Source organism: Camelina sativa, chromosome 10 (genome assembly GCF_030686135.1).
Source record: "Camelina sativa cultivar CO46 ecotype springtype chromosome 10, ASM3068613v1".
Lineage (NCBI taxonomy): Eukaryota > Viridiplantae > Streptophyta > Magnoliopsida > Brassicales > Brassicaceae > Camelina > Camelina sativa.
This window is the reverse complement of record NC_141889.1, coordinates 2568592-2585492: the sequence shown is the minus strand read 5'-3', so window position 1 is coordinate 2585492 and position 16901 is coordinate 2568592. Positions and strand designations below refer to the sequence as shown.

General features: G+C 39.7%; 4 protein-coding genes across 7 annotated transcripts; all 4 read left to right on the top strand.

The window, feature by feature from the left end:
- The first annotated feature begins 53 nt into the window (after window positions 1-53).
- On the top strand, window positions 54-2643 carry LOC104716696 (uncharacterized). Its single transcript, XM_010434114.3, has 5 exons — window positions 54-512; window positions 819-1054; window positions 1147-1405; window positions 1970-2305; window positions 2393-2643. Exons 1-5 carry the CDS (start codon window positions 483-485, stop codon window positions 2564-2566), a joined length of 1035 nt encoding a protein of 344 aa, XP_010432416.1. The 5' UTR covers window positions 54-482; the 3' UTR covers window positions 2567-2643.
- Window positions 2644-3080: 437 nt separating this feature from the next.
- Window positions 3081-7748, top strand: LOC104716695 (SWI/SNF complex subunit SWI3D). Of its 4 annotated transcripts, none has more exons than XM_087470645.1 (8): window positions 3249-3865; window positions 4355-4881; window positions 5007-5666; window positions 5787-5950; window positions 6065-6186; window positions 6262-6660; window positions 6763-6953; window positions 7058-7748. In XM_087470645.1, the coding sequence occupies exons 1-8, from the start codon at window positions 3412-3414 to the stop codon at window positions 7412-7414; spliced, it is 2874 nt and encodes a 957-aa protein (XP_087326771.1). In that variant the 5' UTR covers window positions 3249-3411; the 3' UTR covers window positions 7415-7748. The 4 variants fall into 4 exon arrangements, with proteins under 4 accessions (XP_087326770.1, XP_087326771.1, XP_087326772.1 ...); XM_087470647.1 differs by having other exon boundaries at window positions 3308-3865; window positions 5011-5666; XM_087470644.1 differs by having other exon boundaries at window positions 3081-3865; window positions 6065-6660.
- Window positions 7749-7784: 36 nt separating this feature from the next.
- Window positions 7785-11258, top strand: LOC147935753 (proline-rich receptor-like protein kinase PERK5). Its single transcript, XM_087470649.1, has 8 exons — window positions 7785-9034; window positions 9222-9701; window positions 9787-9873; window positions 9962-10032; window positions 10130-10206; window positions 10292-10436; window positions 10518-10679; window positions 10775-11258. Exons 1-8 carry the CDS (start codon window positions 8335-8337, stop codon window positions 11048-11050), a joined length of 1998 nt encoding a protein of 665 aa, XP_087326775.1. The 5' UTR covers window positions 7785-8334; the 3' UTR covers window positions 11051-11258.
- Window positions 11259-11314: 56 nt separating this feature from the next.
- On the top strand, window positions 11315-16782 carry LOC104716693 (coatomer subunit gamma). Its single transcript, XM_087470648.1, has 17 exons — window positions 11315-11676; window positions 11950-12098; window positions 12209-12322; window positions 12418-12618; window positions 12698-12799; window positions 13240-13347; window positions 13428-13661; window positions 13808-14058; window positions 14194-14365; window positions 14447-14602; window positions 14690-14740; window positions 14916-15053; window positions 15133-15330; window positions 15413-15544; window positions 15618-15791; window positions 15980-16225; window positions 16393-16782. Exons 1-17 carry the CDS (start codon window positions 11631-11633, stop codon window positions 16585-16587), a joined length of 2667 nt encoding a protein of 888 aa, XP_087326774.1. The 5' UTR covers window positions 11315-11630; the 3' UTR covers window positions 16588-16782.
- Window positions 16783-16901: the final 119 nt, after the last annotated feature.

Sequence of the window (16901 nt, the reverse complement as noted above, 5' to 3'; positions counted from 1 at the left end):
AATTTAAGCATTGAGATCGACTAATAGCAAAAAAAAAATCAAACAAAAGGCACAAGTCAAACTGATGAAAAAGGGCATGTGTGACACGAATTAAATAGAAATAATTTGAAAAGAGGCCATAGTGGTGAAGCACGGGTGCATGTTACGAAACGACGTCGTTTTCTAGCTCGACCTGTTCGTCTCGGTGTTTACGCTTTTTCTGCAAATTCTGTTTCTGGTATCATCATCAACATTTAAATTCCAATGGCGCATTTTAAATGTTTAATAATAAGAAATCCGAGATCCGTAAATTCTAAGAGCTACCCAAATCCAAAGCTAACGGTCTTTGAGCTTCTCTTATCATAAAGTTTGTTCCTTTTTTTTTGGCCATAAAAAATTGTTTCTTTTTCTTTCTATCAGAGTGTCTGAAAAAATTCAATGTCTTTCTCTTCTGATCTTTTCATCTCTCTCTAATCTATTTCTCTTTCTCAATCGAGGCAGCCATGGCCGAGGACCCTTCTTTCCTCCCCAAGGTACTTTTTTTGTGTGTCTGTGGTTGGTTATTTAACGCTTGTCCTGTTTTATATCTGCTCGTGAGTGGTCTGATCTGATTACGAGTTATCTTCTGTAGTTTTAGCTCCTTGTTGTTGTGTAATTTCATTATTCCTTTACTCTATAATCTATAAAAATTGATTCTTTCCGGCATTATAATATAAAAGATTCTGAGATTTTCTTGATTTTATAATTTATTCAGACAAAACTTTGGTACCCATTTGACTTAAAACAAACAAACAAGCTTATTAACACGAGGATGTATATAAATGTATTGTCTTTTGCAGGATAGTTTTGTCTTGAAGCTTCCTAAAAAGTCCTCACTTGTTTTGAGAATGGTCGTTCTCCTCTTTGTAATGGTTTGTGCTGTGTACATTTGCTCCATTTGTCTTAAACAAATAGGAGTCAGCCCAAACTATGGTTTCTTGAACGTTGAAGTGTTTGAGAGGCCTTGTCCTGAGCCTAACATTGAACCGTGGGACATTCCTTTTGTGCATTATCCTAAACCAAAGACATATAACAGGTAAAATGATAGATCAAAAAGTTTGAGACTTAATGATTCTCGGGTCTACGGTTACACTGATTAGTGATTTGTGGGGTTTTTGAATGTGTTAGGGATGAATGTTCTTGCCAACCAATTAGGTACTTTGCGATTCTCTCGATGCAGAGATCTGGTAGTGGCTGGTTTGAGACTTTACTTAACAATCATACTAATATAAGCTCCAATGGAGAGATATTTTCTGTGAAAGATAGGAGGGCTAATGTTTCCACCATTTTTGAGACTCTTGACAAAGTATATAATCTTGACTGGTTGAGTAGTGCCTCTAAGAACGAATGCACTTCCGCTGTTGGCTTCAAATGGATGCTTAATCAGGTAAAGTCACTGATATTCCCGGACATATTGTGACACATCTCTAGTCTTCCTTACTCGTATCTTTTCGACTCTGCTTGAATGCTTGCACAAAGAGATTGCTAGATTCCATCTTTGTCTACTGGTCACTGTTGCATATAACTAACTACTTGTGAGTTTAAAGTGATAGAATCTGGTTTAGATAAGAGCTACAATGTTTTAAACTTGAAAAAGATATATGTTTGCTTTTGCAATATAGTTGTAAAGTTGAGAATCATGTTGCAGGGACTGGTCTTAAAGAAAAGATAAGGTTGTAGTTTTGAATGACCTCTTTCCTTCTCTCAGTGCTCTTCACCTATTAGGGAGACTCTGAGGATATGTCATTTGTGAAAGAGACATGTTTTGATTTAGGGAGCTTCTATGTGGCCCTGTTGATGAGAGTAAAAGTTGGGACTGAGTAAAAGTTAGGTTGAATGAGTCTGTGATTTGATGGTGGAGGGAATTGAAGGATCCATGTAGTAGCAAGTGAACTAGTAAACATCCCAATAACTATATCTTATGATGGATTTTGCATCGTAAACATTGCAGGGTCTAATGAAACATCATGAAGAAATAGTAGAATACTTCAAAACCCGAGGCGTCTCTGCAGTTTTCCTATTCAGGAAAAACCTACTGCGCCGCATGATATCAGTACTCGCAAACTCTTACGACAGAGATGCTAAGCTGTTAAACGGGACTCACAAGTCTCACACCCATTCGGCCAAAGAAGCTGAGATATTGGCGGGTTACAAGCCAATGATCAACACAACACTTTTGATAACAGAGCTGAAGCAGATTCAAGATATGACTTCAAAAGCATTGGCTTACTTTAACACCACTCGACATATCCTTGTCTACTACGAAGATGTCGTCAAGAACCTCACGGTGATTTATTTACATCTTTATCTTATTGAAACTAGTTTCAGTCATTGGTTTTGTAAAATTATCTTATATATGTTGAAAATGATGCAGAGACTAGACGATGTACAGGAGTTTCTAAAGGTCCCAAAACGTAAGCTAAAGAGTCGGCAAGTGAAGATTCATGGAGGTACATTGTCACAACATGTACAGAATTGGGAAGAGATTCAGACTACACTAAAAGGAACCAGTTTCGAAAATTTCTTACTCCAAGAACACCGCAAATGATTTTTAAGTTTTGTATATATTATCAAAACCAAACCTTGTAGGAAATTTTGTTGTTTCTCTCTCTCTTTTTTTACCAATCTTCTTGTTCTGGCAGGGCCGTCTCTACCCCATGGCAGAGTAGGCAAATGCCACAGGTCCATCCCAAATATTAAAAAATTTCTTTAAGCAGAAGGGTCCAATTTTTTCAAAAAAAAAAACTTATTAAGGGTTTTTAGGTTTTTTAAAAATTTGACAGAGGTCCCATATTAGTTTAAGACGGGGAATCTTGCTATATGATTTGGTATTGATAAAAAGAAATTGACCACAGAGCGAGATTTTAAGATATTTTGTCAACCTCAATAACCCGAAACCGGTTAGAACCGAAATTAATTTCTGATTAAACCAAGTATACCCATCAAACCGAAAGGCTAATTCGAGATTGATTGATGGAAACCGAATTAAACCAACCTTGTAGGGGTTTTTGTTGTTTCTCTTTCACTTTTTTACTTTTTTTTCCCAATCTTCATTATGATTTGGCATTGATCATAATTTTAAGCCACAGAGCGAGATTTTAAGATATTTTGTCAACCTCAACAACCAAAAACCGGTTAGAACCGAAATTAATTTCTGAGCAAACGAAGTATACCCGTCGAACCGGAAGGCTAATTGGAAATTTATTAAGTTAAACCGAAATAAACCACTCAGGCGTGCGGAGTTCAACACATGTTCGATACAAATTTGTTGATTTCAACTAGAAGAAGCGAAATTGGGATTTGGGAATAGCAACGTTTTGATGGTGTCTTTGTAGCTGGAAATTGCAAAGACACACTGAGTGAGAGAGAGAGAGAGGGAGAGAGTGAGAGAAGATGGAGGAGAAACGGCGCGATTCTGCTGGAACCCTAGCTTCTGGTGGTAGCACTGGAGATACTCCGTCATCTGAGCCGATGCCGGCGACACGGCGCCGTGGAGGAGGTTTGAAAAGGAAAGCGAATGCTCTTGGGGGTTCTAATTTCTCATCCTCTACGCCGTCTAAGAGGATGTTGACGCGTGAGAAGGCGATGCTTGCGTCTTTTTCTCCGGTGCATAATGGGCCTTTAACTAGAGCTCGTCAGGCTCCGAGTAATTTGCTTTCGGCGGCGGATGGGGTTAAGTCGGAGCTTTTGAATGTTGCGGTGGGTACGGATGGAGATAAGCCTAAGGAGGAGGAAGAGCTTAATAAGGCGATCCGTGAGTGGGAGGCTTTGGAGGCTAAGATCGAAGCTGATTTCGATGCTATTAGATCTCGTGACACTAATGTTCATGTCGTGCCTAATCATTGCGGTTTGTGTTCTTCTACTTCTTCCTGCTTTTTTTTTTTTTGGTTGAGACTGAAACCAAATTATTCATCTTTTTAACATTTGTCACTGTTTTGCTCTTTGCAAATTTCGAAACTTTATATGGAGATAGACTTTCCCAAAGTAGGCCAAGTAAAGAATTTGAGGTAGTCTAGATTTTGGTTCTGGAACTCCTCTCACTGGGAATGTATATAGTGTGTTTGATGCATTCCAGATGAAGTTATACTGTCACACCTTGTGATACTAGAGCAAATTTCATTCTTTAAGACTGATTGAAGTAGAATGTGGATGCTCATTTTTATCATTCAGAACTGATGCTCCTAGTCCTTATCTTGTGGTAATGTTGAGCTAGAAAGTAATATGATATCTAGGTTTAGATTTTGAGTTGTTGGTGTTGTTTAATCTTACATAATTTTGCACTATCCCATTTTGAGTAGTCTGTAAATTGGGTTCCTGTTCTTCAAATTCTTTGAAGGTTGGTTTTCATGGGAAAAAATTCACCCGCTTGAGGAGCGTTCATTACCCTCTTTCTTTAATGGCAAGTTGGAAGGTCGCACTTCTGAGGTATATATGGAAATACGGAATTGGATCATGAGGAAGTTTCATTCCAATCCGAACATACAAATAGAACTAAAAGACTTAACAGAACTCGAGGTTGGAGACTCGGAGGCAAAGCAAGAGGTGATGGAATTCTTGGACTACTGGGGCTTAATCAATTTCCACCCATTTCCACCAGCAGATACTGGTTCTACGGCTCCTGATCATGATGATTTAGAGGATAAGGAGTCACTGCTTAACAGTTTATATCGATTTCAAGCTGATGAGGCTTGCCCTCCTATTGTCCACAAGCCTCGTCTTACAGCACAAGCTACACCATCAGGGTTGTTTCCAGATCCGATTGCTGCTGAGGAATTGCTGAAACAAGAGGGTCCAGCAGTCGAATATCACTGCAATTCTTGTTCAGCTGATTGCTCTCGCAAGCGCTACCACTGCCCGAAACAGGTGTTTTATCTCTCTACTTATTTTCATTTCATCCATAGAAATGGATATTACTGCGTTCTTTTAGGTATTTTTCTACTATAATCTTTTTATTTAAAACTTAAATGCTAATACTGAGTTTTTGACAGGCAGATTTTGACTTATGTACGGAATGCTTTAACAGTGGCAAGTTCAGCTCAGATATGTCATCTTCTGATTTCATACTAATGGAGCCTGCTGAGGCCCCTGGCGTTGGTAGTGGGAAGTGGACTGATCAAGAGACTCTTCTTCTCCTTGAAGCTTTAGAAATCTTCAAGGAAAATTGGAATGAGATTGCAGAGCATGTTGCTACAAAAACAAAAGCTCAATGTATGCTTCATTTTCTTCAAATGCCAATTGAGGATGCATTTCTTGATCAAATTGACCACAAAGATCCAAGCACAAAAGACACGACAGATTTAGCTGTGTCTAAAGATGATAAATCTGTTCCAAAAGATACACCTGAAGAGGCAGAGAATAAGACACGTGTTGATGAAGATGAGACTATGAAGGAAGTTCCAGAACCAGAAGTGGACAATGAAGGAAAAGTCTCTCAGGAATCTTCCAAACCTGAAGAAGAAACTAATGAAGTGGAAGCAGACCAGAAAACACCCAAACTAGAAACCGTCACTGATGAAAGATGTAAGGATGAGACTGACGAAAACATTGCTCTGAAAGCTCTTGCTGAAGCTTTTGAAGATGTTGGTTATTCCTCCACACCTGAAGCCTCGTTTTCCTTTGCTGATTTAGGAAACCCTGTCATGGGACTGGTAAGTAGTTTATGCAACACAGAAACTTTGCATTCATGGGGACTGCTAAGATTCTTCTTAATTTACAAACGCACCCTCTTTCCTTTCTGATCTTGCAAGGTTTTTTTTTTTTTTTTGTAGGCAACCTTTCTGGTGCGATTGGCAGGATCTGATGTTGCTACTGCGTCAGCCCGGGCTTCCATAAAATCTCTTCAGAGTAATTCGGGACTGTTGCTTGCTACAAGACATTGTTACATTCTAGAAGATCCACCAGACAACAAGAAGGAATCAACTGAATCTAAAAGGTTTCGCAGTTATACGATAATCTTTCTCAACATTCTATGTTTTTGTTCTGCTCTCAATCTTTTGGAGATATGGGTTGTTTTTTCTTAAATCTAAAACTAGCAAGACATTTGCAGTGCGGATGCAGAGGATAATGATGAAAATGTCCATAAAGATGAGCAACCAGAAAAAAAAAACCAGAAAGCAGAAGACGTCTCCTTGAATCCAGATGATAGGGAAATGCCGGATACTGACACAGGTAAAGAAAATCAGAATTCAGTCTCTGAAGAAAAGCAACCTGGCTCTCGAACTGAAAATTCTACTACAAAACCAGATGCCGTACAAGAAAAAAGATCAAGTAAGCCAGTCACAACTGACACTTCAGAGAAACCAGCGGATGTTATGTGTCAATCGCAGGACAAATGTTCAGGGAAGGAGCTTCAAGAACCTTTGAAGGATGGGAATAAGCTTTGTAGTGAAAATAAAGACGCCTCTCAAGCAACTGTCTCCCAGTCAGCGGCAGATGATGCTTCTCAGCCAGAAGCATCAAAAGATGTGGAGATGAAAGATACACTACAGTCAGAGAAGGATCCTCAAGATGTGGTCCAAACAGTAGGAGAGGAGGTTCAACAGGCTATGGAGGAGGGTGCAAAGGATGTTCTTAGTCCTCCAGACACGTCTGTTGTTCAGCAGCCCATTGGATCAGCTTCTGCAACGGAAAATGGAACAGCTGGTTCTCTCTCTCTCTCCCACTCTCTCTACACATGAAAACTTTACCTGTACAGCATGATTCTTGTATATCTTATTGGGTTATTGTCTAAATACTGTTTTGCAGGTGAAAGTCCAAAGAAAGAAGGAAAGAAAGAGAAGGATGTTTGTGAAGGGACAAAAGACAAACATAACATCGAGAAGCTTAAGCGCGCAGCTATCTCCGCTATCTCAGCCGCAGCAGTAAAGGCAAAGAATCTTGCAAAGCAAGAAGAAGATCATATCAGACAACTTTCGGGATCATTGATAGAGAAGCAGGTAAGACATGGTTCATGTGTATGCAGGTTAGATTCTGTTTTGGTGCTTTATTGTTCAGAGTTGTAACGTAATAATGAGGGTTTTTTTATTATATATGTAAGCAGTTACATAAACTAGAAGCAAAGCTATCTATCTTCAATGAAGCTGAAAGCTTGACAATGAGGGTAAGAGAGCAATTAGAAAGGTCAAGGCAACGGCTATATCATGAAAGGGCTCAGATCATAGCAGCTCGACTAGGTGTCCCACCTTCAATGTCCTCAAAAGCATCGTTACCAACAAACAGAATCGCTGCAAATTTTGCTAATGTAGGTCCAAGGCCTCCCTTGGGCATGTCATTTCCCCGCCCACCAATGCCAAGGCCCCCTCCAGGTTTCACTATTCCTGGTTCTTTTGTAGCTGGTACAACAATGGCCGGAAGCTCAGACCCAACTCCAGGTTCAGACAATGTTTCTTCGGTTTAGTGGTCCTACATCATAGTGTTCAGATTTGCGGGTAGCTCTTCTTGATGTTCTGTTTCTAAGCCAAGGTACATTATCCCACCTTTTGCGGCTTCAACCTTTGAGCTTGGTTTATTTTCTGGAGATTTGTCGGACGTATGTAGGAGACGGTGATATTAGTTAGGGGTTTTAGACCCATCAATTAATGTTTAATGTAACTGTCAAATGAAGCTTTCGGAGATATGTGAATGTGTTTATGGTTACTTTGAACTTTAATGAATTGTAACGTTGAACAGAGATATATGATTCCGCAAAAGGTCGTGGGAATGTTTTCTACGGATTATGGTTATACCCAAAAGCTACATGTACTAAGAGTGTCCGTTAATAAATTCAGGTTATTGTTTCTTCGACAAGATCTCTTTCAGAGGCTTTTTAAGATCACAGCCGCTACAAACGTAATGAGTTAACAACAACTCCCGCCTTTTCAAACCCGGTTGGATTATTTTCTAAACCTATAAAGTATAAACCGATATGGTCCAAACTTCAAACGGCACACATGCAAAAGTAGTAGAGACCAAATTAGAGAGAGACTACGGTTTTTCTTGAAAGAGCAAATATAGATGATATATGGTAAGAGAAGAGACACGCTTTGCCCTAATTATAGTAATAAGTGTTATCATTTTGTCAGAAGAGATGATGTCTCCTCCTTCATAGGAGAAAGTCTATTTCTCCAAGCTGTTTCTACAATTTCTCTCTCCCTTTCATTCTCTTTCTAACCTTCTTCATCACGTATTCTCCAGATTCTGTTTCTATTGCGTTAAGATTTTGATTCCTGAGTATTTTGTGTGTTTGCTTGAGAAACAAGGCTGTTGCGTCGAGGATCACCGGGGAGAAGGTTTCTCAACCGTTGAGAAACCCTTCACCGACAAAAACAGAGACAAACAATGGCGGAATCGCCGGTGGACTCACCTCCTGCTCCTGAAACCTCAAATGGCACACCGCCTTCAAATGGGACATCACCTTCAGATGGGTCATCATCGCCGCCATCACCACCTTCTTTACCTCCACCGTCATCCGATTCTGCTCCTCCGCCAAATAACGACGATGGCTCAGCTTCTTCTTCACCCCCGCCTGCACCGCCGAGTCAGGAAACCACTCCTCCTCCATCGCCGCCGGTTGTAGCTAATCCGCCACCGAAAACTCTAGAGACTCCTCCTGCTCCACCTTCACCTGAAGGCCCAACTCCGGTAAAGCCGCAGGCACCACCACAAACACCATCGAACCAATCACCGCCTTTAGATAGACCATCTCCTCCTTCTCCTGGTGCCAATGGTGGTAATAACAGAGATAGTTTCACTCCGTTACCACCATCTTCAGGGAACAGAACTTCCGGTGACGGTGGCTCACCTTCACCGCCTCGGTCAAGTAGCCCACCTCAGAATAGTGGAGATTTAGACTCATTGTCATCAGGGAATCATCATCCACAAGCCAACATTGGATTGATTATTGGAGTTCTTGTAGGAGCAGGGCTTTTGCTTCTACTTCTAGTGTGTGTTTGCATCTGTTGCAAGAAGAAGAAGAAAAAGTCCCCTCAGGTCAACCACATGCACTACTACAATAACAATCCTTATGGAGCACCAACAGGTAATGTCATAGGAGCATAGATTAGAGTTTAGTATAACCGGAATTTATAACAATATCAATAGATAATTAAGTTTTTACAAACGATCATAGTCTAGTGGTATGTATTAGTTTCATGGCAAGCGTTTAAGCCCATTAGAGTGCAAAAGGGTCAGACGTTAGATGCTAAAGGAGATGTTGCATAGTGTAGGTAATGGTGGTTATTATAAGGGAACACCTCAAGATCATGTGGTAAATATGGCTGCTCAAGGAGGAGGTAATTGGGGACCAAAGCAACCTGTGTCTGGTCCTCACAGTGACAAATCCAACTTAACCGGTCCAAGTGCTACACCGTCGCCTCAAGCTGCGACTCTTGGTCATAACCAAAGCACTTTCACATACGATGAACTGTCCATTGCAACAGAAGGTTTTGCTCAGTCGAATTTGCTGGGACAAGGAGGATTTGGGTATGTTCATAAAGGTGTTTTGCCTAGTGGCAAAGAAGTTGCAGTGAAGAGTCTTAAACTTGGAAGTGGACAAGGCGAACGAGAGTTTCAAGCAGAGGTTGATATCATTAGCCGTGTCCATCATCGTCATCTCGTTTCTCTTGTTGGATATTGCATCTCTGGTGGTCAAAGGCTTTTGGTCTATGAGTTTATACCTAATAACACTCTTGAATTCCATCTTCACGGTACATTCATCTAACAGAATACTTGCTTGAATTAACACCTTTAAGTATGGTTTCTCTTTAACCAATAACTTGACTGAAATTTTAGGTAAGGGTCGTCCGGTTTTGGAATGGTCTACACGAGTGAAGATTGCACTGGGATCAGCTAGAGGTCTTGCATATTTGCATGAAGACTGTAAGCACATATTTATCTCACACTGATGTAATTACTATCTCGCTCTCTTTACGGTATTATAAGATTCTATGTTTTACATCAATGGTAGGTCATCCTCGCATTATCCATAGAGATATCAAAGCTGCAAACATTCTTCTTGATTTCAGTTTTGAAACCAAGGTATATATTGACTCTTGTAGTACTACTTCTACTTTTATTTCCCTTGTTTTTGTTCCAAAGCTGTGTCGAAATGTATTGATGTCTATTGTGTACTCAGGTTGCAGATTTTGGATTAGCTAAGCTATCTCAAGACAACTATACTCATGTCTCCACACGTGTCATGGGAACTTTCGGGTAAATAGCTTTTGTGAACTGTCCTAAGGTCAATTGCTTATAGAGCACTTATTCACTCGGTTTCATTTATCTTTCTTTGATTCAGATACTTAGCTCCAGAGTATGCATCAAGCGGAAAGTTATCTGACAAATCTGATGTTTTCTCGTTTGGAGTAATGCTTCTTGAGCTCATAACCGGACGACCTCCAGTGGATTTAACTGGAGAAATGGAAGACAGTTTGGTAGATTGGGTAAGTCGTGTCCGCCTCTTCGCTTTACTTGTTTTATCTCCAAAACACAAAAACAAAACCTTACTATTGTTGTTGTTGCAGGCAAGGCCTTTGAGTTTGAAAGCAGCTCAAGATGGAGACTACAGCCAATTGGCAGATTCGCGTCTAGAGCTAAACTACGATCAACAAGAGATGGCTCGAATGGCTTCTTGTGCAGCTGCAGCAATCAGACATTCTGCAAGAAGACGTCCTAAGATGAGCCAGGTTTAAAAACTCAAAACACTCCTTTAATCACAATCTTGATGATAAATGTGACATACTCGTTAAAATCTTGAAATGTGTGTATATATGAATGAAAGATTGTACGAGCACTAGAAGGAGATATGTCAATGGAGGATCTAAGTGAAGGAACAAGACCAGGACAAAGCACGTACTTGAGCCCAGGAAGCGTGAGCTCGGAGTATGACGCTAGCTCGTACAGTGCAGACATGAAAAAATTCAAGAAATTGGCTTTAGAGAGCAAAGAGTATCAGAGCAGTGAATATGGTGGAACAAGTGAGTATGGCTTGAATCCGTCTGCTTCAAGTAGTGAAGAAATGAATAGAGGTTCAATGAAACGCAATCCTCAGCTTTGAAAAGAACACACACACTTGTCATAATATTCACTTTCTTCCTTTTGGCTTTTTCTTTTTCAATGGTTTCTTCATTCTGCGTCAAAGTTTTGCAGTGTGACAGTTTGAATTATGATGTTATTTTAGGAGTGTGATATTTGAGACCAGAGAGATTAGTTTGGTTTTGTTGAAATATACTACTTATTTAGTACAAAGCCTTAAATTACCACGTTAATTATGGTTTTATAATCAAGATTTTTATTATGTTTATCAATGTTGTATTAAAAAAATCCGAACAATTTACAAAAAATCATATTAAAAATTTATAAGTTTTTGTAATCTTTTTTTTTTTTTTTTTGGGTAAAAGATCAATGAAAAAATTAACCCAATGGGCCGGTTCGAAAAAGTAGTCTTCTCTCTTCTCTCTCACTCGATCCCACAGTTTCTGAGTTCTTCTTCTTCTCCTGGGTGGGGACTCAAAAACATAAAGAAACATTGATAGAGATCTTTCTTTCTTCTCCCGCATTTTGAGTGTAGCATCTGTAGCTGAAAGGTAGCGAAAGCGAGATCTGAGTGACGGAGTAATTCTAAAGAGAGATCAGCAATGGCGCAACCCCTCGTGAAGAAAGACGATGATCACGACGATGAGTGTATGCTTGATTCCCTTATAATTTATAGAGTCTTGTGTTTCGAATTTATTATCTGGTTTCCGCAAGTTTTAGATCCAGATGTTAATCTTCTAGATCTGATCGACACATTCGGCATATTTGTGACTTTTTTTGTTGCGTAGATCTACAATCTCGAGTACCCACCCAGACTTATGTGCTTTTGTGATAATTACATACATTGTTTAGTTTTGATCAACGATATCGGTGTGAATTGTTTTTTGCTAATTTCAATTTCTGATTATTTTGTTGGATCAGTGGAGTATTCTCCATTCATGGGAATTGAGAAGGGAGCTGTACTTCAAGAAGCTAGAGTCTTTAATGACGCTCAGGTTGATCCTAGAAGATGCTCCCAGGTCATCACCAAACTTCTTTATTTGCTTAACCAAGGGGAGTCATTCACCAAGGTTAGTGTCCCTGACCCTTCTTACCCCTTCCCGATGGGAGTTTATTTGATATTGTAGTAGTAGCACATGTGGTGTGAAATTGACAAGTTTTAATTCTGTTTCATATGCAGGTCGAAGCAACGGAAGTTTTCTTTTCAGTTACAAAGCTTTTCCAGTCGAAAGACACTGGTTTGAGGAGAATGGTCTACTTGATCATTAAGGAGTTATCTCCATCATCGGATGAGGTTTGCAAATCTTACTAAAACTTTAATACGAAAAATCATGGCGCTTATTTGTAGGTTTAATTTCAAGATATGTTGTTTGTTTTTTTCACCCATAGGTTATCATTGTAACAAGCTCCCTGATGAAGGACATGAACAGTAAAATTGATATGTATCGAGCTAATGCTATCCGTGTCCTCTGCCGGATCATTGACGGAACGCTTCTCACTCAAATTGAGCGGTACTTGAAACAAGCCATTGTGGATAAGAATCCCGTTGTTTCAAGTGCTGCTTTGGTCAGTGGGCTTCACTTGCTACGGGTACCTTTTACACCCCAAAACTATTAGGTTGTTTCTGATTTGTAATGTTATGCTTATATTCTTAGTTTTTCTTTTACAGACAAACCCAGAAATTGTTAAAAGATGGAGCAATGAGGTTCAAGAAGGTATTCAATCCAGATCAGCCCTTGTTCAGTTTCATGCCCTAGCTTTGCTCCATCAGGTAAGTTTGTTGCATTGGTATTACCGAAGTCAATTTGGTTTATGTTTCTGCTCTTTGTTTAATTAAATAGCCACTGAGAAGAAGTATCATGAAAATAGAGAAAGTGTTACTATGAGTATTGGTCTAGAAACACACACAATAAGTTTTATGTATCGGCATCATAACTCTTTATCATGATCATTTCCAGCAACTTTGTTTTCTTGTGAGGTTCAATCTTCTGCCTGTAGTCTGTCTCTGATACTGCTGATTCTAGCATATGTAACTTTTTAAGCTGGAAGGCCAACATATTATGTGCCTAAACTTGAAGTTGTACTAGTTAGCAAATGATATGTATCGCTGCTGTTACAAAAATAATGCCAACATGATATGCTCTCCTTCTTTATTTATAAAGGTAGTGAGAGTTAATCTAATAATTGTTGAAAATCAATTATCATGTTCAGATACGCCAAAATGATCGCTTGGCTGTTAGCAAGTTGGTTGGTAGCTTGACCAGGGGATCTGTCCGCTCTCCCTTGGCTCAGTGTCTTTTGATACGTTACACCAGCCAGGTTACTCCTCTCCTCTGTTTGATCATTTGATTTGTGGATGAAAATATTTGCGTTATTTAGCTTCAGTTTCTATTATTCAGGTTATCCGTGACATGGCCAACCACGGTCAATCTGGAGAACGTCCGTTCTATGAATTTCTGGAGAGTTGCCTCCGCCATAAAGCAGAAATGGTGATCCTTGAGGCTGCCAGGGCGATCACTGAGCTTGACGGTGTGACAAGCCGAGAATTAACTCCAGCAATCACTGTTCTCCAGCTTTTTTTGAGTTCCCCCAGACCAGTGTTGAGATTTGCTGCTGTTCGGACTCTGAACAAGGTTTACAACGCTTTCTTAGATCAAAATCTTCGTGAAGAATTCTTTCAATTCTTCTCTTCGTACATTGAGAAAAATCGAAATGATGTTATGTTTTTCTGGGTAGCTTCATCGTTTAACTGTACACTAAACACAAGTTTGAACCACAGGTTGCAATGACTCATCCTATGGCTGTCACCAACTGCAACATTGATATGGAGAGTTTAATTTCTGATCAGAATAGAAGCATTGCTACACTCGCAATAACCACACTCTTGAAGACAGGGAACGAATCAAGTGTAGAACGCTTGATGAAGCAGATAACTAATTTTATGTCAGATATTGCTGATGAGTTCAAAATTGTGGTCGTGGAAGCTATAAGATCGTTGTGTGTGAAATTTCCACTCAAATACAGATCCTTGTAAGTAAAGTCTTAGGATGTTTATTATTTGTAGTTTCTTTTTCGAGCATTGCTATTCTTTTGAGTGATTTAAATATGTTACAGTGTCTCTATAGCATTTGGCTTATGATTAATCTGTCACCTTTTTATTTATAGGATGACCTTCTTAAGCAACATTCTTAGGGAAGAAGGTGGATTTGAGTATAAAAGAGCAATAGTGGATTCTATTGTGACCATTATCAGAGATATTCCTGATGCGAAAGAAAGTGGATTGCTTCATCTTTGTGAATTCATTGAAGATTGTGAATTCACATATCTTTCAACACAGGTAAACTATTTTATCCAACACCCGTCTGTGGTTGCTATTAAAAACTGCTTATGTGATATTTAAATGTGTTTTGTTGCGTAGATCCTTCATTTTCTGGGAATTGAGGGACCTAACACCTCAGATCCAAGCAAGTATATACGATATATTTACAACCGTGTGCATCTTGAAAATGCCACTGTCCGGGCTGCTGCTGTTTCCACACTTGCAAAGTTCGGGTTTATGGTTGAATCCTTGAAGGTATGTGTAGTTATCTTGCTAACCATTTTTTCTCGTTTTATCTTCTTTGAATGATGATAAAGAGCATAATCAATGGATGCTTGGCAGCCCCGGATTACCATTCTGTTGAAGCGCTGCATCTATGACAGTGATGATGAGGTGCGTTCCTAAACATTGCTGTTTCTGTATGTCTGTTGTGTCCCCTTGAGTCGGTTTCATCATTGAACATACATGCATGTGATTCCCTTTGTTAACATTTTCTGAGGTGAGAAGCATGCAAGTCGTTTCATGATTCTTTCCGTGATTATGAGTTGCGACCTCTTTTTATCTTAAGGTCCGTGATAGAGCAACACTATTTTTGAGTGTTCTTGGTGGTGATGGTACTGTTGACACTGATAAAGAGACCAAGGATTTTCTGTTTGGTTCCCTTGAGGTTCCTCTGGTCAACTTGGAAACTAGTCTGAAGAATTATGTGAGTTATCCAGTTCTCAGTTTTCTAGTTTTCATATCCTTCTTAGCACATCAGTTATCTTAAATCTTTGATCATGCAGGAGCCCTCTGAAGAAGCTTTTGATGTCAACTCCGTGTCTAGGGAAGTTAAATCCCAGCCCCTTGCAGAGAAGAAAGCCCAGGGTAAAAAGCCCACTGGTCTTGGTGCACCACCAGCTGCACCTGCTTCTGGTTTTGATGGCTACGAAAAACTTCTCTCATCTATGCCAGAGTTTGCCGCCTTTGGAAAAATTTTCAAGGTTAGGGCTGATTTTTCTTCTGTTTCACTATAATCTTTTTGGCTTACCTTGTTTTGCTTTAACTTGTACTTCCTTTTTTCAGTCTTCTCCGCCTGTGGAGCTAACTGAACCAGAAACAGAATACGCCGTCAATGTTGTAAAGCATATTTATGACAGTCATGTGGTGTTACAGTACAACTGCACTAACACAGTCCCAGAGCAGTTGTTGGAGAGGGTACTGAACATTGGTGTAAAGCATATCTTATCCTTACGTTACTCATATCACTAATTTTGGAATGGTTTTGTAGGTCAATGTCATTGTAGATGCTTCAGAAGCAGAAGAATTCAATGAAGTAACTTCAAAGGCCCTAAACTCACTTCCTTATGATAAGCCTGGTCAAGCCTTTGTGGTTTTTGAGAAGCCAGCAGGGGTCCCTGCTGTTGGAAAGTTCTCCAACACATTAACTTTCGTTGTTAAGGAGGTACATGTTGAACAGGCTTTTCACTTCCATCTTTTTATTTCGCTGAAATGATGTTCAAAAAATCTCATAATACTTTGTGGAGAACTCTGGTAATCACTGACGTATCTGGAGAGGAAGTTCTAGAATGACTTTAATTAATCACGGAGACCAAAGAAAACAATATGACCAGTCTGTTTGTGCTTAATCAGGTTGACCCAAGCACAGGTGAAGCAGATGCAGATGATGATGGAGTAGAAGATGAGTACCAGCTGGAGGATCTTGAGGTTGTAGCTGGAGATTACATGGTGAAAGTGGGTGTCTCCAATTTCAGGAATGCATGGGAAAGCATGGATGAAGAAGATGAGCGTGTAGACGAATATGGTCTTGGCCAAAGAGACAGCTTAGGAGAAGCTGTAAACGCTGTCACCGATCTTCTTGGCATGCAGATTTGTGAGGTTAGTCTCTGCAACTTTTTTCTCATAGTCGATAGAGAAACTACTAGACTTGACCCTCTGAGACTTGAGGGCTAAGATTATTGTGGATTAGATAAAGTCTTTTTGAGTATATGACCATTTGTGGTGTTCCCGGAAATTGAAACTGACACTAGAGACGCAAATCGCAGGGGACGGAGAAAATTCCGACCAACGCAAGGTCACACACGTGTTTATTGTCAGGTGTGTATATAGGGAATGTGAAAGTGTTGGTGAGGGCACAGTTTGGAATGGACAGCTCAAAGGACATTGCAATGAAACTGACAGTTAGAGCTGAGGACGTTTCTGTCGCAGACGCCATTCACGAGATTGTTGCCTGCGGTTAAAAACCCTCGCGTTCGTTTCTACAAGAGTGTTGTTATTCCTGCAGCTAAAAAATCCCCATTTACCCAACCTCATAATACATGAACTATTATTATAAATAGTATAGTGTTTTCTTCTCTCTTTTTTTTTTGTCCCTACATTCATTTCTGTCAAACACTGTGGAGGTTTATCTTTTATAATTGGACGGTGCTTTTTGATTTCTTATTTCTAAATTTTTTTCTTGCCAAGTGAATGAATACATACAGAAGTTGGAAATCTACAGATTATCTTACTCGCACTTGGAAAACCGTACCGTGCAAGTGTAAGCAAATAAACT

Coding starts and splice junctions, on each gene's coding strand:
- LOC104716695 (XM_087470644.1), top strand. CDS start 3,412: ATGGAGGAGAAACGGCGCGATTCTGCTGGAACCCTAGCTTCTGGTGGT. Junction 5,667..5,786: donor GAAACCCTGTCATGGGACTG/GTAAGTAGTTTA, acceptor TTTTTTTTGTAG/GCAACCTTTCTGGTGCGATT. Junction 6,954..7,057: donor GATCATTGATAGAGAAGCAG/GTAAGACATGGT, acceptor ATATGTAAGCAG/TTACATAAACTAGAAGCAAA.
- LOC104716696 (XM_010434114.3), top strand. CDS start 483: ATGGCCGAGGACCCTTCTTTCCTCCCCAAG. Junction 1,055..1,146: donor AAACCAAAGACATATAACAG/GTAAAATGATAG, acceptor TGAATGTGTTAG/GGATGAATGTTCTTGCCAAC. Junction 1,406..1,969: donor TCAAATGGATGCTTAATCAG/GTAAAGTCACTG, acceptor TAAACATTGCAG/GGTCTAATGAAACATCATGA.
- LOC104716693 (XM_087470648.1), top strand. CDS start 11,631: ATGGCGCAACCCCTCGTGAAGAAAGACGATGATCACGACGATGAGT. Junction 13,348..13,427: donor TGATACGTTACACCAGCCAG/GTTACTCCTCTC, acceptor TCTATTATTCAG/GTTATCCGTGACATGGCCAA. Junction 13,662..13,807: donor CTGTTCGGACTCTGAACAAG/GTTTACAACGCT, acceptor TTTGAACCACAG/GTTGCAATGACTCATCCTAT.
- LOC147935753 (XM_087470649.1), top strand. CDS start 8,335: ATGGCGGAATCGCCGGTGGACTCACCTCCTGCTCCTGAAACCTCAAAT. Junction 9,702..9,786: donor TCTTGAATTCCATCTTCACG/GTACATTCATCT, acceptor CTGAAATTTTAG/GTAAGGGTCGTCCGGTTTTG. Junction 10,207..10,291: donor CGTGTCATGGGAACTTTCGG/GTAAATAGCTTT, acceptor TCTTTGATTCAG/ATACTTAGCTCCAGAGTATG.